The sequence below is a fragment of the Atractosteus spatula genome, chromosome 11 (assembly GCF_055471065.1).
Source record: "Atractosteus spatula isolate fAtrSpa1 chromosome 11, fAtrSpa1.hap1, whole genome shotgun sequence".
Classification (NCBI taxonomy): domain Eukaryota; kingdom Metazoa; phylum Chordata; class Actinopteri; order Semionotiformes; family Lepisosteidae; genus Atractosteus; species Atractosteus spatula.
The window spans coordinates 8,448,841-8,469,254 of NC_142716.1; the positions used below are offsets into that span (position 1 = coordinate 8,448,841).

Sequence of the window (20,414 nt, forward strand, 5' to 3'; positions counted from 1 at the left end):
TATTTATTATACAAAGCAGTCACTAGGGGTATTTTTGTATTTATTGCAATCCATAGTTTATTTCTGAAAAGTCTCAAATATGTATTCTCTTATCTCTCAGACACACTGAAAGGAATTGTATTTTTTCCCATCATTCATTATTCCCCTTGTTCCAACCAAACACACAAGTTGATAGGCCAACATAAATCATTTGATAAGTATCCATTTCTGAAATTCCTCTAGCTTATAATTTTGTCTCCAATGAATGATTTTGCTCTTGTGTGCCTAAATATCCTTCGGGCCTCCCGTGAAAGCCAGCAGGGCTTGGCTGTGTTAGGGAATGTTTGTTGTGGAAACTTATTTTAAGGCCATTCTTGTGTCCAGGATAGCAGCCTATCTAAACAACAACGACTACTTAGTCACAGTTAATATTAATCTCAATCGTTATAACCTGTGTTATGAGAGCCTTTGGCATAGCACATTTGTTAAAGATTGTGGCGCCCTTAAAAGCATTTGCATGTAATCCAGTCCTATATCCACAGTTGTGGCCCTCAAGGAATACTGGTGTTAGTGAAATAGCTCTTCAATTTTCCTCATGTTTTTCCTGATGTGGTTCTGATTCATTTGGGAATACAGGTCCCAGCTCAGCCTGCTGGTTAGTTATAGCGAAGCCCTTGACAGATCAGTGAAATAAATAATACAGATTTAGTGGGAGTGTTGTGTTTTCCATAGCCAGCACTTTTTTGTCCAAGTGCTAGCATGAATGAACACAAAAATCCAAGTTTTGTTTTGTGGTCTGCTCCATTTGTCCTTGGGGCGAATAGAACTTGGGGAATTCCTGTCTTTGAATTTGTTCCCACCCATAGCCTAAACCCCAGGAACAACGGAACAGTATTTTTTAAGCTTTTGGCCAAGTGCAGTCTGCCTTTTGCCTGCTTCACAAAGTGCAGAATTTTTCCTTCTGCACTCTGCCAGGTAGTTTCTTGCTTAAAGAAGAATGACCTGTATCAGAGCTGACACACACTGATCACCCTTTCAGTTGAATTTCAAGCAGCATAGGAACTGATATCACCCTTACTATAGTCTACAGATTAATGAGAGGACTCTTTAAACAGGGTTGTTATTATTTAAAATAATTTAATTTTGTTATGCCTGTCACTAATTCCTAAACATGCATGTGACAAGACAAAAACTTCTATTATTGGGTCTGGGCTCAGCTGTTACCAATTTATGCTCCCTGCATAAAAATGGGTTTGGGGGCTTGCAAAATACAGCTTGTTTCTTAAAACTGCATTGACAGATATATAGGATCTGGTAGGTTGGTTGTAGCCTTGTGAATTCCTCACAGCAATTACTGCCTGAGGTTTTTCCCAAGCTCGTATATTCCATGCTGTGTCATTCTGCTCCTAAGAGGGTGGGAAAGGTGATTGCTGTCTGTGACTGGGAATGGTGTTGGGAATAGCTATAATATACAAAGCCATTTCCTATAGCCCAGCCAGGACAAGGGCTCTCCCTGCACTGAGAGCTGGAAGGTTTCCTCTAAATTAGATGGAATAAATCAGATTAATGACTGGTAATTTACTGTACAATGGGAAAGTAAACATTCAGGATTATGTCATTAAAACAATATCAAAGCACTACATGGTACAGACCTAATTTTCAACAATAATGACCATAATGCATTACTTTATTTATGATGAATATAGATAGACCCCAGTGGGTGGCAGTGAGTACTAATTGATTTTTTTTACAAACGAACTGTGACCCTCAAATTTAGAATGGTCATCTTGTCAGTCTGGTCAGAGACCCAAAACACCAACCGTCGGAAGTACATGTTTGGTGAGACGGACAGATTTTTTAAAAAGTTTGGAACTTATTTTTCACACCTTAGTGATCATTTCGCTTAACGTGGTATTGTTTTACTCATTACACAGTGAGTATACTGTTTTCTTATTAGGATAGTTTTGATATGGGGGGGGGGGAAGTGTTTTTATAGGTGACGTTTTGGTTTCTGACAAGTATAACAACAAAAGTAAAATGGCAAATCTAGTAACTTTTTCATGGGTCTGTGCACATTGCTAGCTTTCTCCTCTTTCATAAGACGGGAATCTTACCTTTTAGCACAACAAGCGCTTGCATTGCATTTTAACAAAGCCAGCTTCACTCTGCTCCATCTGGGAAATGACATACCACTGATATCGCCATGGAGACCCCTGTTTCCAGCATGGAAGCTTTCAGTGCTTTTTTTATTACAGCCATGCTTTTAATTCATTCAAACAGTTGCTGGTGACGACAGTTTGATAACAGTGGATGGGGAAGTAATTGCTCTGTTTCTTATTTAAATCGCTTTTAATAAAGTAAGATTGACGTCCCCTGAAAATCACAGTGATAATGGAGATTTCTAAAATGTCAGCAGCTCCCTTCTGTTCGTGTGACTGAGTTGATAGTTCAAATGAGACCTGCTGCCTGTATCTTGGACCCCAAACCTACATGCCTACCTAATGCTAGATTCTCTGCTGCTTCCCCATTTGCTGCTAACATCATTAGTGATCCCCTGTAGTCCAGTGCTGGTATTTCTAATTGGCCGTTTATTGCACAAATTCTGGAAGAGGTGATGGCAGATTAATTGCAGTCTCGTCTTGCACTTAATGAACTCTTGAAACCCCTTCAGTGTTGGAACCTCGATGATTTTTTTTTAAAGTAGTTTTTGCCTTCTATATTTATCTTTTGATACAATTGCGGCATGCTGCCGAATTGCAAGGACGTTTATCTGGGGATCACTAGGACTTCCCGACTGAAATCTAGATCTGTTACTTTATCACGACAAGGTTGAACTACTTTACCGAGATATCTCCTGAAATACAAAATAGGCTGAATCTTTTCCAGAATTCTGCATCTTTTAACCCCCTTAATCTGTTAAATAGCTGTTTAGAATCTATATAATAGCTGTTAGCTATTGTATAATTTGCAGTTTACTCATGATTTTAAATTAGTTTTCTGTCTTTTTTTTACCTCATTGATATGGTGCCCTTCTTTGATTGTTGCAGCTGAATATGTTGGCTTTATTGAGTAAAAACTAAGAAAATATTCCTCATGTATACAGTATGTTCTTTAAGTAGGCAGGTATTACTATATAGGGAGCGCTCATTTAAAACTGTGAAGTATGCTGCTGTTGGCTAAGTGTCTTGCTTTTGTTGCCAGGACGACCTGTGATGCTGAGCCAGCCGACCCGACTGGTGCAGCTGCAGAGTCCACAGATTGTTCCACCACAGCCGGTGCTGGCCATGCCTAACGGGCTCATCACCGTGCCCACTCTCGCCCAGGACAAATACGCGCCCAATGGAAATGGCTCATTTCCTGCAGCCACTCCGCCTGTCTTGACTGTACCCATTCAGAACACCTCTGCCCTGGGAGATGTAAGTCTTAGCACGATACTCATACTTAAACCTGAGGCTTTTTAATGATGCCTGTACTTAAAAATACAGAAAAAAAAGTCAAAAAGACTTTGAATGGTTTTGAAAAATTAAAAACATTAGAGGGGTTATGAATCAAAGGAGGCCATTTGGCCTAGCTAGCTCATTTATTTTCTAGTAGCTTTTGAACTTCTCATTTATGCCTTTGCAGAAGTCAGCGTCAACAATATTACAGTGTAGCTTGTTCCAGGCCACCACACCCTTTTTGGTTAAAAGTGTCTCCCGTTCTCAATTTTAAATGCATTCTCCTGTCCTTTCTGTTGTCTGTCGGTTCATGCTACACTGTTGGTTCTGAAGATACCCTTTGAGTAGATTTCCTCATTGTCTTTGAGGACTTTAAATACTTGATTTAGGTCTCCTTTGTAATTGTCTGTGATTAAAACTACAAAAGATTAAATTCTTTTAGCCTGCCAGTGTGTGACATTCCTTTAAACCCAGGAATGCATCTGGTCGCTGTTCTCTGGACTGATTCCAGAGCAGCAATTCTTTACCATTTCAAATGAAGTCTAACTAATGCACTGCACAAATTTTAAAGGCAACATCCCTTGATTTAAATAAGTGCTGGGATATATGATCGAATTTTATCTTTTGAGTACAGGATTTTCAGGGGATGTCTGGAATTAAAACAAATTAATAGACAAAGTTATCCTGAAAAGATAGAATTGACCTTATTCTGTAAAGAAACAAAAAGTTTCCGAAGTCTTATCAAAATGTCATTTTGAGAGCAAGCATATGAAGAAGAGTCACACTGTTTGAAGTAATTTTTTGCTCCAGACTGAAAACATCCATGCTCTTTGGTGTACTCATCTGGAACTGGTTTAAGTTGTAAAAATTCATGAAGAAAGTCTGTGTTGAGAAATGAGTATAAGAGCAACATAGATTCAGGGTAGAAACAGGCCTAAGACAATAAATTAAAAAAAAAAAGTTTAAGTTCCAAGATCTATTTTATGTTCCAGTAAGTGTAATTCAGTCAGATACATTGAATCGATCAATTTGCAACAGGACAGAGATGGAATATACCATATGTTATAGATCTGTTGATGTTGCATACAGAAATTTATACCACATAATTTTAAGCAGGCTTTAAAATACAAATGTTTTATTTTTTAAATAGCTATGTAATGAAAAAGATTACACAATTGACTTTGTGCCTAGAAGTATGTGCTCAATAAACTTTGCTTGATAGGAAACAGTTCTATCCCCTGCAGATATCCTCTGAGTGAAATAATGGCAGGACTTCCCTAGGCCTGTGAGGAATGTTTTAGTTACCATCTCTACTGTTCGATCAAAACATTCTCCCATCATATTTTCCACGATTAACATTATGGAAGTCAATGAGTTCCTTAATAGGGTGAAATGGTGAAGTGTCTAGGTGAATAAATGTGCTGTTGCTTATGTAATTGAGTTATTTTCCTGTTTAGAGATTGTTGGTTTTTTTGACAATCGCCACATTTTGACAATTATGTTTTTTCCATAAAACTTGTTCCTGCTTGAAACCTGCCCTTAAAATGTATTACGGTGATGCAAATTGATAAGAAAAGGGGTAGTTTGCTACAACCTGTCAGCAAACTTTGAGTACAGAGTTTATTTCAATTTGCTTTATTTGTGTTGTACACTAACAGCGGTTGACTTGAGTAATCCACACCATGTTTCATGGTATGTTGCTAGGTGACGCATTTAGGAACCCTTATCAGACCTGCAGAGGTGTTGCGATATTGACCTAAGCACTTAATTCCACACCTGCACAAAAAAAGAAGTAATTTGTTGTACTGGAATTCACAAACTAAAAGGATGTTAAGGAGGTGTATTAACATTATGAAAGGGGCTATTGCTATTATCTGCTTGCCCCTTGTGTTTCTTGTTCTGTTTTAAAATCTGAGTTCTGTCTAGTTTTATGCATCAATTGTTTTTGCCCATGCTCATGCGTAGCTTTCTAAAAAGACTACACCCTGCGCAGCGGAAATATTTTTTTTCCATTTCAGTTTCCTTTGTTCAGTTTTGAGAAGTTTATCCGGGCAGTGAGAAGGATTATACAAGATACTCCGATTTCCACCGCCTACAGACATCCTGACTAGGTTTGGGTGGCTGTTCGGAACTGTCCCTTCCTCTGTAGCCTTGTGATGGACTGGTGTCCTGTTCAGGGTGAGAGTAATGTCCACATGACACTGCGTGGTTCTGGGACTGACTGTAGGTTGATGCAGTCCTCACAAGAAGGACACTCTGTGGATATTTGGCACTGCATGCACATTGTAAAAAACAAAATCCTTCTAAATGCGGAACACCATGTAGCATGCTGTCACAAAATGCTGTTAATCCAACCTTTTATGCTTGTAAAAAGTAGTGGTTTAAGCAACATTTTTTAACCTCTCATCAGTAAGATTTTGGAGGGGCATTTGAGTTGACGTGGAAATTGTTAGATATTTGTAGCCATGGCCGTTAAAGAGAAAAAAAGAGTTAGAGAGGGATTGGGTTCAGTTTCTGCACAGCGCTCCTCCACGAAGCTCATTCCGACAGTGTGATGTAAGGACAGCTGCAGAGACTTGCTTTAATCTTGCTGGGAACTTTTCTTTGCAGGCCTGTTCCATTATTTGTAATAATAACAACAGTGTAATGACACAGAAAAAAAATATAGTTGTGCTGGAGATGATGAGGGGGTATTTAAATGCCAATTTATTTCTCTAAGTGCACAGTTGTAGACGGAATTAATGTTTGCCCGTGGTTTCTGTGTGAAGTTCCCAGATCTGCTGTGCTAATACAATCCTCCTAGGAAGGCAATGCTAAACAAAAAATAGTTTGTTATTGTAGGTGTTTAATGCAAGATAGTTTTGTACTGTAATAACAGAAAAATGTCAGTTTACATGTTGAATTTTTGTGAATAACTAAGATGGACTGAGTTAAATTGACCCATGAGCTTATTAAAAAAAAAAGGGGTTTCTTAAGGATTTCTGTGAAATTTAAATCTACGTTCTTTACCACTGCAGCTCTGTAAGCAGGGTCTTTAAAGTATTTTTGATCCGTCTAAGTTGAGGCATTCCTACCCTCCCTGCTGGTTTCTTAATGTGTCTAATCTGTGAAAGCATTTCGAAATGATAAACTCAGCCAACTCAACTCTGAGTTAAGTGCAAGGGCTCGTGTGTTTTTGTCTCAGGATATTTCCGAGGACTCATGATCCTGTTTGCAGGCAGTGCACAATTTGGAATTTGAGTCATGGCTCTCATGATTCCGGAGATGTGTTTCTGTCTTTCTGTGGACAATGCTTTATGTGAGAGTGATCTTTTGTTTTCTCCATTGTTCCATGGATGTAGCCTAAATTACTGTTCTGTTATTATCTCATCACACTGGGAATAAAATAATAGAAGTGCTGAAAAACCAGGATAGAGAGGTTTGAGAATACTTTCACATATATAATGACTGTAATGATATAAGATAGTTTATTATACATACACAATGTACTGTAGTTTGTCTTCCTTATTTGGTCAAAGGTGCAGGCAATGTGGTATTTTTAGGTGAATTTAAAAAAGTAATGCATCGCAGCAAGTGTTCAGATAACAGATTGCTTATTTTGTCTATCTTTATACATCTTGTTCTTTTGTCTGTCAGTATTAACCTGTGAAATTCACTTTGTTGTAATTTTCTTATACTGATCTTTGTTCTTATAATCCCACAATTTGATAAATTGATGTGCAAAATCTAGCAAATGGTATCACGTAAAAGCAATGGGTTGATTTTCACAGGTTTGTGATTATGACATAAAAAAACAGAATATAGGTTATGTTTTGGTTAGCGTTGCAAATCTGGATTTTTATTTTGAATATGAAAAGGCTGTGATACCAAAAACAATATATGCTGAAGAAGCAGAAACTTCCAATCTCTTCTAAGCCTGGCTGATAGATGTCTCATAAAATTTACTGCCAAAATTTCAAGTAGATATAATGAGGAAGTGATAACAGCCAGCAGACGAAGATGTTGAATAGACTTAAAACAGCTGTGATTTCCTCATTTACAAAAATTACAGTATGTTTTCTCAATTTCACAAAGTCTGTAAGATTTGAGTATGTATAAATGTAACAGGTTCAAATGGTGTTTTCTAAAAGGCACAATTAATATGCTAAATTCTGCAGTGGGAACAATATGGAGGTGAAAGGCTAGTGTTAAAGATACAGAAAAGAGAGAGCATTAACTGAAACAGCAGGATCATTATGAGAAAACTGTAGATAGATGGGCTATGTTTACAGTAAGACCAACCTAAAATTTCCCAATAAGAAAGAGCTAATTAAAAGAAGCATTGAGTACAATGACGTATGCTATCAAAATTTAATATTGGACGAACACAATAATTTTTATTGTGGGAAAAGATGTGAACCTGCTTTGTCTGGTGTGATAATAATAGCACTGTGAATTAGGTCCTGTAGTAGGAGCTCTGTAGGCTGCTTTAAACAGACAGTGACTATAGATGCTGCATGATGGCAGAGAATTTGTGAGGAGGATGTACTGTATTTAGTGGCAATATTTCAATATGATACCTGAAATAGAGGCAAAGTGGGTGCTAGTGGCAAGCAATCCCTGCTTCAGTCTGTCCTAATAAGATTTAGAATAAGATCAAATCTTTAGGATGAGGTTTAGGATTGCCACTTTTTTTTTTTTAAACCTACCCCATTCTGAAATGCAGATTATGGGGCTTTTAAGATCCCATCTTGTAGCTACGAACCCAGTGACCGCACACAGGGGAGAGAGAGGAAGTGTAGCAGACTTCACAGGCAACATTGTCTCCTACTGGAGGTTCAGCACTGACTGGAGCTCCCTCCCGCATGCTCTATGCGGGTCACTGGATTCGCTGTGTTTTAGAAGCCTTGCTGACTAGTCCCAACCTACCCTCGGTGGCGTTCAGCCAATGTTGCGTCATCGCTTGGGGAATTCCAGTCACAGTTGGCTAGTAACGTGACCCAAGCTCAACCCTGCTGCTGGAGAGCACATTTACTGGTTGAGCCTCTTAGGACGTCCTCTGTTTAGCAACATGTTACGATCGATGTCAGAATGCTAGCTAGAATGTGCCTCCCAATACTATACGGCTATTGTCTGTTAAGACCTTTACACAATCACAACATTTTCAGAACAGTGAAGGTCTAGTCCTTTTTTTATTTAAGCTGTGAGACCACGACGGGAGTTTAGAGGAGGTAACATGCACCTCATTTAATGGCACCAGGTTCTTTAGATCTGTGCTTTAGCTTGCAGATAGTATCAAAGAGAATCCTGTTGAATATTTGACACATCGCCTGCAGTAGTGTATTCAACACAAGGGTGCATAAACGAAGAGAGCAGTAGGAGCAGGTGGCCAAGGAACTGCTGAATTAGACTGTTAAAACATATAAGATTGGCATAGATCCAAGAAAATTATCAGGTAAAAAGTTGAACAATGCATTAAGGTACATGAATTATTATACTATAATACAAGATATACCAAGATATTGTAAGATTGCTTTTAGATTTTTAGCAATAGTCCAGTCTCTGTGGACTCATTCTATAGATGCATGGTCACACAATGTTCATCATGTTTTGTATGGTCTGGAAGACAGTGGTTTTATAACAGAGGTGTCTAATCCGGTCAAGGCCCTGGAGGGAGACTGTATGTTTTCTAGGTCTCTATAAAGCACCAGTACTGGAAGAACTAGGAAAGAAAATACCAGTTTGGTCCTAGTTAAGACAACAATGCACTGGAAAACTTGCAAACGCACTGGACTTCCAGGACCCGGATTGGACACTGGTGTTTTAAATCTTGCCCGCCACTATTTCTTCCATTGTTGATACATATTTTTTATTGAATATCTAAAATAGGCTTATTCTAAGTCTCCTTTTGTATCTGTATTTTCCCATGCTCTCCAGTTTCAAACATAGAAAATAATGATGATATAGTACTGGTATTATTCACACAAATCACCATTTTTGTTTACCCTTTCAGCCCAGGCTTGCACAATCAGACAAGCCATTTCTTTCACTGCTTACAGTTACAAAATTCTGCTGACTCCTGTTTCAGGGCTCATTCTTTAAAAGGGGCAGAGAATGTTATTATAATAATTGTGCAAGGTACTACTTTTGGGATGTGGGTGCAGAACCCAGCCTTAATTTTGTAGCTAAACAGTCGTCTTGTTCCCAGGACCTTACAGTGGCAGTGGTCCCAGACTAAATGGTTTCTTAGGAGACTGATTAAAACGTTGTGGTTGGAATTCAAATAACGTTATAGCAGAAGCTATTAGAATTCTAAAACTCTTATTATAAGGTCTCCCATTTCAAAGCTGAGTAAAGCTAGAGACCAGAGATTGTAACAGTTGATTAAGCATACAAATGGAGATGAGACCCTCACTGCATTTCTTTGTTTCACTGCTTAGAAGCTTTTTTTCCTTTGGAATGTGCCATTCTGACAAGCAGTCTAGCCATTTTATTCCTTTATTTTATTCCCAAGCTAAGTGTGCTGTACCTTTTTAAACACAAGGCTGAAGTGATGTTTATTTTCACAAAATGCATAATTCAGTGGTTGGCTTCAACTTTGTCATGTTTTTTGAAAACCCTAGCATATCCTTACAAATAAATCTGTGTAAAATAATCATTTGACAGTAACCAGAGCTAAGAATATTGTACATATAGAAAGGCCTGGAGTGTCTTATTCTTTGCTTTCATCCTTTTCTGAATGAGTATTGCCAACAGATTGTAAAGCACAGTTCAACTAACACTCCTCATCTGCTCATCAACATATCAGGAATAATCTATAAATGACTGAATTGGTCTACTTTAATTAAATCAGTTAAATGCTTTGTAATCTTTGGATCAATAATTAATAGGGCAATAAAAAAGAGGTACTTCTGCCTGAGGCTTCAGAGGTGCTTAAAGATTTAAAGCTCCTGATTCTGCTTGTTCCTTCCTTTTCTGAAAGGTAGTTCTTTAGCCCTGAAATATTATCTGCTCTGGAAGATGCATTAGCAATGTTTAATTTGAAAAAATGGATCTCTATACCATATGAGAGCTCACCGCAACACATTTTTGGTTCTGGAAAAAATTTTATTCATATATAAAAACTTCTTTACCATACATCTTTTTGAATACTGAAGCAGGATGAAAACACAGCTACAGTAAAAAAAAAAAGTCTGTCTAGAATTTTTCAGTGTTCAGTACCAAATATCTTTTCAGATTTCTAGACTATGGCTCTTTCAGGAAACACCTTTGGTTCTAGGAAAAGGGCACACTTGCCAGAGAAAAAATAGTTTTCCTGCTGTGGTGCACATAACAAGCCTTCATTAATTTCACAAAGGGCTAAATGTATAACTGCATCTCAAATGACAACTGAGACAGACTTATGTAATGTTAATGGCCTGAATTATTTAACAAGACCTTAAAGATAAAGTAGGTAAAAGCTCCCATACAAATCCTGTTGCGTGAATTATACGATTGTGATATTTTAAGAGTATAAAACATTTCTATATTTTAATATGTTGTTCTTCCTGGTCCCAAATAACTTGAGAGCTGCATATGTCTGGAATAACTTTGCAGATTTGTTTTTACTTAAAGTCGTGCATTTTATTACTTGTCACTCTGACATGTTAGATCAACAGCTTTCCTAAATATGTCACTTCTGTTTCTAGGTTAGATTTAAGATGAAATGCAGGCTTTGGATATTTGGCAGCCTTCAGCTCCATTGTAGCACGTGCAAGGGAAAATAAGTTGTTTTTAACATTGTTTTTTTTAATACATTATTTTTAATGGACAGGAAATAATTTGCCAAGCAGACATAAAATAGTCTACCCTTGTACAACCAACCGTGCAGTGAATGGAAAAAAAAAAAGGTTTTGAATTATTTCATATGAGGTATTTTGACACATGTTGGAGTCATTAATATTGTTTCACATTTTCTGCCCATTCGTGAGCTTATGATTTCCTGTAATTTTTTCCATCTTAGCTTAATGTACTTCAACACCTGTTATGGAGGTGCTGCTACACTGTCCAGTGCTCTAGACTACTAAAAGGCATGCAGCTGGAGACTGTGGCCATGAAGTGCCAAAGATTGTTCAGGTTCCAGTTCTTCACCTTGAATTCAGTTGGCCTCTTCTTTCAGGCCCTGTACAGCAGCAGACAAATTAAAGACAAGCTGCCTTCAATATGCCTGCCTGTTCCAGTTATTTCTGGAGAAATGTTGTTTTTATTTTTTAAAATATTTCACAGCTCCCTTAAAATTGATGGGGAAATTCACGTTCATTGTGGCTGAATGAACGTTTATTTTAAATGATCTGTTTTTCCTTCGCTCGTTGTGTTTTTCTGTGACAATGATATTGAATACAGCCTTGCAGCTCAAAATATGTGACGCAAAACTGCCTTTAAAAGACATAGGTTTGCATTGATTAATTTTTAGTATGTTTCTTGAGCTGCTTTAATGGCTGCCTGTCTGTTTTTGACAGCACTGGGTGAAGGTTGTCCTTGAATCTCAAATTTGCCGAAAGTGTTCAAACCCCTTCAGTGCATGTACAGGGTTAATCAAAATGCTGTGGACAACTTTGACAGTTTATTACAAGTTAATTACATGGGTTACTGTGACAAAAAAAAGGTTTCAAACAAAAGCATAAATATCAAAGTTTCTAACAGTTACCTTATAATCCTTCGCCATCTTTGGAGGAGTAAACTAAACTTTCGTAAAAGAAATGGCATTTATACTTGTCGACAACATTTTGACTGACCCTGTATTTTGAAGAAATGTATATTCCCCCCCCCCCCCCAGACAAGTGTGATGAGGAGGCAACAGAGGATGGTTAAAAACCGGGAGTCGGCCTCCTTGTCTCGGAAGAAGAAGAAAGAGTATTTGCTGACCCTGGAGGCCAGGCTGAAAATGGCGCTGTCCGAGAACGAAAACCTCAAGAACGAGAACGGCTCCCTGAAGAAGCAGCTCGAAGGGCTTCTGACCGAGGTAAGAGCGAAACATTCGCCACAGACCGGCCAATACCGCGCCAGGGCTTTCGACGCAGAAGGCTTGACTTTGGGTCAGCGGCAGTTGCAACTTGGCAATTATAATCACTGTTTCAGCTATGACCTGAAAAGCTAAAATTTTCAGTAGCTCTCAAAGTGTTGTTTTTTTTTAAAAAAAAGTAGACAATTTTTTTTTTAATCGCGTAACCGCCCAGTGTAGAGCTGGCGATTTGGTTTGAGACTCACCTGTCCTGCAGTGACTCCTGTGCACACTCAGGAGAGAAGGAGCCATGCGGACAGGCTGATTCATCAAGCCCACCTTCAGACCCGTTTGTCGCTGGGAACATGCCGTGAACTCCACAGTGCCTGACTGGAGAGGTGCATTGGAGATGTCATGTATCTGTTCTTGACGTCACTACAAACGTGCCCGTACCCAGCAAGCCACAGAATTTGTTTGTCCAAGAGCCTTGGCGGACTAATCCCAACCCTAGCCTGAGGGCACTCTGACACTTGTGTGTTGCATTAACGGCCGTCGTGGTTGCAGATGGCTTAGGCCGGGCACAGACTTAAATAATGTCTGATGATAAACTGATTTACTCCATGCAAGCATCTTGGACTGATGGGTCTAATTGGGTTTTCTTTGTAGAACAAGATTCTTAAAGTGACAGCACCAAAAAGACGAGCGGTGTGTGTAATGGTGGTCTTGGCGTTTGTAATGCTGAATAGTGGTCCAATAAGGTAAGTATTTACGTTACTGTTTTACTATTTTAAAATCATCTGTGTTCAATAAGCAATCTGGCCAAACTTTCCCCCAGCGAAAGAGGGGTAAAATCCCGTTGGAACCTGAAGGATGACAATTTGTAAATCATGCCTTTCAAGTCTATTTAATTAGAAGGGATTACTGAGTGCCTAATGCACCCCAATTAATATGACAGTGTAGGGATATATTCTATTAAAACCAGAGTTGACTTTGACTGTTGACAAATGTTGGTATTGGTTATTTTAAGGGGGGTTAGACAAAGGAATTATAGGTCAAGAATGCATTTGCTATTCATTATAGAAATGTAATAGCTGTAGGTCAGTTGAAAAGCTAACCTTGTTCTGTTGTAGAGTTTTCAATAGAAAGCATACCAAGATTAAGGAGCTTGTATGGAAAGATTTAAAATAGTCACTCCTTCAGAAGAGAGCCCATTACTAGAAAATAACTTCAGAATGTGCTCTGCTTCACCTCAGTCAGTTATTGTTACTTCAGATCATTTACTTGGGCACAGTTTGGGAAATTGGCATTATTCTAAAGACAGTTTTTGATGGAGCATTGCCGTAGTTGCCAGTAATGAGTGGTAATTGTGATTTACGCTAGAATTTTCAGTCATAAAAGATATACCTTTTTTACATCTTCAGTTTGAATTGAAATGAATGCAGGATGCTAAAAACAAAAGGTGACAGTTAAATATAACCCTGTTCTAATGAAGTGTTTGCAAATGTCCTTTGCTTTAGCAGCTGTAGCATTATTTCCAGACGAACTGTACAGACTACCTTTCCTTTTTTGCTTTTGGCAAAAAATGATTGCTTACAATAAAACCTAAAAAAAAGTTTTAATGAAGTTTTGGAAAGATGGAGGAGAGCAGTGTGACTGGGAATTTCCATGGTCTCAGTTTTAGAGGAATAAGGAATGTGCAGTCTACTGTTAAGTGCAAAGAAATGTTGTTTTTGTTTTTTAGATGAAAGTTTACTTAAGAAAATGTAATTTTTAACACTGTAATCCGTATGGGTATTACTTTATGAAAAAGAAAGAGAATAGCTAGCATATATGTAAGGATGTCTTGATTTATAAATTAATTTTTGTAAGAGGACTTATCTTCAGGCCAAATCTGTGGTTTTAAAAAAAATCACTTAATGCTATGCTAACAGAATTAGAAAATGTGAAAGATTGATAGTAAGTATAAACATTTTGGTTTTTGAAAATATGATCCATGTTGTGTATAATATGCTTTACTTACAGTTTGGGATAAAATTAATCTTTTCTAATTATCTTTACTTTCATACCAGCGGTTTTATGATGCTGCAGACCAGTGCTAATGTATTTCAGAATAAACACTTCAGGCACTTGTGTGCTGATTTTATTTGTTTATGGTTTTCTGTTTCTCTTGTCTGTTTATTTTGCCTTTGGTTTCCTAGCCATGTCTACTTTTCCCTTTCCATCTGATTATTTTTTTTAATTACTGTATACAATGATGTTAGCTTAAACGTAGTACTTTTTAAATTAGTTAATAGACCTTTGTATGAGGTCTCATTAATAATTTTCCTAGGTTTTACGGTGGTTGGGCTGAAAAACATCATGTAGCTGTATACATCTATTAATTTAAAGTGAAAAGGCTATAAATTTAAAGTAGAAGAGCATGAAGTGTAATTTTAGGTTTTGCCGTAGATCATTTTTTGAAATTAGCAAGATCAGCAATACATAATTTCTGACCTCACTAATAATGCTAGTTATAACAGTATAATTTGTGTCACTCATTTTTTTTTCTGTTTTAAACCAATAGAGATTTCAAACTCACTGTGCTTCTGCAGTTAGGTTAATAGTTTCCCACACAGGGAAGCCTATTAGTTATTTAACAACATGTAAATACTGTTCTCCTCTTCACATATTGCAGATGCCTTTAATAAATTTAAACTCATATTAATAAAATCAATGGATCATTTCTAGAACTTAGCTTTTATTAGTATCACATGATTTCTGATGGTGTAACCCCAACATTTCCCCCCCCAACCCAATGTTGAAAGATTTAAGAATACAGTTTTTGAGCCAATGTTGATCATTTCTCTTAATTTGATTTATTTTATGTAAGAGATACATTTTTAATACACTCTTCATAAAATCATACTGCAATACCAGACAGTACTTCAATGCTGATAAAGCATTCAAATTTAACTATAGATGCAGTTTTACACCTGATTACTGTAAACCCTATTTAAAACGTTATGATTGGCTTAGTAAATTTCATTTTAAATGAAATCTAAAAGGTTTGCATATTTTAATTAACCAAAGAGATGATTCACTTGTGGCCATGAATACAAAACATTACACAGAGGTTCAATAGTTAAGTCTTTACATAGTCATTTATAATTAAACCGGGATTCCATTGGCCAATGTTGTGTTGTTTAAAATTTTGTTGCTGGTTATTTTTTTTATTGTCAGTATGAATTTCTGCTTTATTTAACTTTATAATTTCTCCCCACAGTTTATTTGATCAAGACTCCAAATCTAAGATTCCCACCGGGGCTGTACACAACAGCAGACATCTGCTTGAGTTCTCCCCAGAAAATGAGAACACCAGAATTGCGGAAACTCCTGAAATTGTCATTCCTCAAACGCATGACAGGTAATTATACACCACTGGTCGAAGCAGAAGTCTGTGAAAGTATATGGAAAGTCAGGGGTTATTATTTTTTAGCGCTTGGAAAAAAATTGCGAAGAGCTGTTTTTTCAGAAATTAGTTATGATTGGATGGTGTTCAGCAGATCAAACAGCTATATGAAATTATAAAACTTTTGCAACATTTTTCTACAGAGCATTTTCACCAAAATGTTGAAATCTCTAAGAGATCTTCATTTTGTAACCTCTTGCTTTTTCATGATCTTTTGGGTTTACATAATGAACATGTACATAGTTTTAAGCACTATTAGGTCATTAACACAAGCCTTTGGAATACCAGTAAAGGTATTTGTTTGAAGCACGAACTGTATTCATTCTTTCAGTTCAGACATTACCGATTCTGGTCTGGAATGTTATCGGTCAGATTCTCGAAACAATTCTGCCAGAATTAACCCGGCGTCACACTACACGACTTTTCCTAGGGTTTTCGGTCGTAGCCTTCATGTCCATAATCGTAAGAAAATCACAGAGAGTTGTAGAAAGTCGCAGCTCACACCCGTTACCGTCAGTTGTGTAGTGTGACACCCCCAGCGACTCTGTCAAAGCGCTCTTAATAGCCGCTATGACTCTCTGCGACAAAATCAAACTGGTTTGATTTTCTCGTAGCGAGTCGCAAGTCGTAGGGGTGGGCTCTTGTGTCTGTGACAGTCAAAAGCCAGAGGGTGCTCAACCAGAAGTACTGCAACCAAACAAATGTGGTCTACTCCAAGTTTTTCGGCGTATCCTCTTCTTTTTTTTTCTCGTCACAAAGGAGAGCACAGGCTACAGTGAAGGCGACCACTACCTGCTTGTTCTCCATGTTGTTTGTTTACTTCCGGGCGGTGCTTCTTTATTCTGGTGTGCTCCACATTGATTGGCTGCCAAAATGAGGCAACTTCGCGGTACTTTTGCAGCGCAATACGAGATTTGGAACTGTGATGAAAAGTCATGAGGGAATCGTGTAATTAGTCACCCCCTGTGATTCCTAGTCGTATCATTTGACGCCCTCTAGCACAGAAAAGGCAGTGAGATTCAGCAACTGCAGCCGTTAAATTTGACTAAATTAGAAGTGGTGTCGAGTCAGGTGTGTGTGACGCCGGCATTGGGTGGGCAGGAGAAGGCCAGTGTGTCATCAATCATCTTTCAGCAATTTCCCCTGTGTCCTGTTGGGCTCCTGTGGGCTTGCTGTGTTATCACTGAGTGTCACACTGGCCTTCTGATTGTCTCTAACTCTGAAGCTTTGGGACTTGCGCTGTGAAAAACTGCAAATGGCCTGACAATGCACATTACAGAGGAGAGTGTACCAGACCTCATCCCTTCTGTGTGCCAAGAACAGATATGGGAACAGCTTGGAAATTCAGGGGTGATGGGTGAGGGGAAAGAAATATAACAAGAGAACAATCTACTTAGCATTACTTCAAAAAGTTAAGGAAAATGAGCAGAGTACTTTTACATTTGTTTTGATTAGCAATGATCTTAAGAATGGCAATAATAATTAAAATCCTGATAGAAAAAGACCTTAATAAAGCTGTCTTTATTAAGGAAAGTGTTAAACACAGTGTACAGTATTTTGAAAAATTTGGTTTAAGTTTGTTTCCCATCTAAAATTAATCCTGTGTTAAACTTCAAGATGGCGTGTGTTTACTAAGTGGATTTCCTTTGCAATTTGTGTCTTTATTTGGTCAACCACAAAATATACTGACTGTAATATAAACTTAATCACTTATCCTCAGCCATGGAAAAACAACATTATGAATGATGATTATGTAATAAAAAGGGAAGGGAAGTACTAGTATTAATAGTCACTGAACTGGGTGAGAAGTTATGTAACCATATCCTAGTTTTTTTTATTTCTTAAGCTAGGTTTCACAATGGTTCTGACTCTCTGTGCTGGCATTTCCCATTAAACATGACTGTTAGTGAAGGCTGTTGCCAGGAAAGGAAGAATTACATGCGAAAGCTGATCAAATGGTCTTAGCTTATATAAAGGCAAATTATCATAGTTTTAAGTCCAGAAACCACTGTGCCCAATCTGTGCAGATTGGCTTCACCACTGATGGCAGGATGCTTAGTAACAGGCTGGAGCAGTGGTTTGTGATGTCTACGGTGGTATGCAGATTAGATAGCAAAACATACAGTTACAAAGTAATTCTACCCTGAGAATGAAGGCCGTAAGATTAGGAAGACAAAAGAGTGCTTGGGTGCTTTTTGCAGCTTTACTTCTGTGTCTTGAACAATCTAAAATATGTCTGAATTGTCTACTATTACCATTAAACTTCTGACCAGGAGCAAAACTCTTTAAAACACTCTGCACAACGGAAATTGACGTAAGATGGTGACATCCATTCACTAAGACAGATTTGTTTGTTATTGGTTCTACATTTTCTCTTGTTTCACTTCTGTTTCTCCTCACTGCTACAAGGAATGTGAGAGGTGGTCGCAGCGGTGGTGGTGATTTGGAGTGCAGGTGGTATCTTCCAAGCTTTAGGGGGAAACACAGAGTCACGTTAGGGCTCTGCACTCTCAACTAGAAGGCAGTGAGTTTGAGAGCCTGCAGGGGACACTGCGGTTGTAACTCTGAGCTTTCCCCAGTTTCACAAATAGATACAGCACTGCCCTAAGTAACCTTCCAATCGACTAGTATCACATCCAGGGACGAACAGCATGCTCTCAGTCTGCTTAATGTTTCAGATAATATAACACCAGCATAAGCCACAAGGATCGAGTACAGACTTACCTTTATCTAAGGTATCTAAGCAAAAGCTTCTTTTCACATCATTACACTAATCCCTGAATCCTGTACCTGTATCCTGTATTTTATACTGGATCAGTATAAAACTGCAACTTTAATCCATATTTCCAGTCAGCAATATCCTACAGTACTATCCACTCTCTTAGTCATTAATGAAGTGCGCCTTGTAGCAGTTATATTGAAAAATTCTAGCCAGGTCCCTTTGCCTGGGTAATAAATTGCTGAAAAGAGACAATGTTTCACAACACACCTGAAGAAGGCACCACAGCCGAAACGCTGTCTTTCTTTTCTTTTCAGCATGGAATAAACCCTAACTTGTTCCTTTGCAGCCTATGCATGCTGGTGCTTATCTGCTTGAACTTCTTCATAAAGATGGCTGTTTTCAGCTTAATTCTTCTTTTCTGTACAAATAAAAAAAACATTTGCTTTCTATTTACTTTTGCTTGTGCTTTGCATTTTATTTGGTAGTTTATAAAGAATTAAGTTTACGTCCCCCTCTAATTTCAATTATTTAGACCTATGCTCCATAAAGTTTGGCTTTTTAATATAGGATTGGATGTTATCTAGTAGATCATGTGTCTGCATACTCTTTATACAAGTCAGTGTCACTCCTGTTAATAATGGTGTAATTTACAGTGTTTTTAATGGCTCTTTACCTTTGGTATGAAAAAACACCTCTGGCATTAAATGATAAAAGCATTAGATTTGCTGAAATTCTGTGCTGATGTGCTTTCTGGCAGCTGGGAATTACCATATGTGTGATTGCCTCCAGATTGAAATTTGCCTATCTAAATAAACGAAGCTTGGCTAAATATATCCCTTCAAATATATGCGACATCCAACTCCTCAGCATTGGCTAACAGAACAAAGCTTCATCCCAACAGATGTTCATAGACCCAAAATGATATGTACAGTTTGGAAAAATTGTCTCATAAAAGGGGAAATATATAAGTGTGAACACATTCAAAAATGTGTTTCTTCCTCACAGACTAAAGCTACTTTTGCTGTGCATTGATCTAAAAAAAAAAGGTTTAGTGTTCCGAATTCATCTATAGCAGTTCAGATCTGGCATTGTTAAAGTTTACAAATGCCCGTTTTTAGATTTAATACGAAACAAACCAGAAGAACAGCAAATAAAAAGCTCTCAATAAGAAATACAAAAGCCAAGAATGATGATGCAGAGTTGGATTCCTGGTTAACTGCGTGGCGTCTTTTTTTTTTTTCCCCTGAAGGTCTGAAAGTGCTCCCTTGGAGAAGAAGGCTCTCATGGTGGTGAAGAAGGAGCCCCTTTTGTTCATCCCTCCTCTTCCTTGTCAGCCCCCTATCAACAGAACCAAGTCTATCAAGTCAGTGCTGAGCCCATCAATGTCTTTCTAACAACCCATAACATCACTTTATTAGCCCTATGCAATTTCTTGCATTAGGACTTTCTTTTCGCAGCTTGCTCTCCATGAGACACAGACAGGGAGAGAAGCTTGGGGTCAGAGTGCAAGGTCAGCTGTTGTACAGCGCCCCTGGAGCAGTTGGGGTTAAGGGCCTTGCTCAGGGGCTCAACGGAGTAGGATTCCTCTGCCGGCCACGCAATTTGAACCCGTAACCTTCCAGCCACAGCCGCAGATCCTTAGCCACAGAGCCACCGCTCCGCTTTCCTTTCCTTCTCAATTTGTCTGGATCCTCTTTTGTTGTCAAACCCTAAGCTCATCAGGTGGTTTGCATTCTCGAGGCTCCGGTGCAGAGAACTGTGGTGAATGGGCGAATTCTCATATAATTGATTCTACCCCTATACCATTGCGTTATTGTAGTACATTAAATAGTATGTATGATTAAAAGACATCCTCCCTTATATGATAAT

General features: G+C 38.1%; 1 protein-coding gene across 2 annotated transcripts in view; it reads left to right on the forward strand.

Moving 5' to 3' along the window:
- The window catches only part of atf6 (activating transcription factor 6), a 54,267-nt gene that overhangs the window by 5,600 nt on the left and 28,253 nt on the right, over positions 1 to 20,414 (forward strand). The window contains exons 7-11 of one of the 2 annotated variants that reach the window (XM_088926769.1): positions 3,181 to 3,395; positions 12,211 to 12,396; positions 13,042 to 13,133; positions 15,638 to 15,778; positions 19,795 to 19,908. In XM_088926769.1, coding sequence (XP_088782895.1) covers positions 3,181 to 3,395; positions 12,211 to 12,396; positions 13,042 to 13,133; positions 15,638 to 15,778; positions 19,795 to 19,908 — 748 coding nt within the window. The remainder of the gene's footprint in view (positions 1 to 3,180; positions 3,396 to 12,210; positions 12,397 to 13,041; positions 13,134 to 15,637; positions 15,779 to 19,794; positions 19,909 to 20,414) is intronic. The other variant, XM_088926770.1, reaches the window with a different exon arrangement.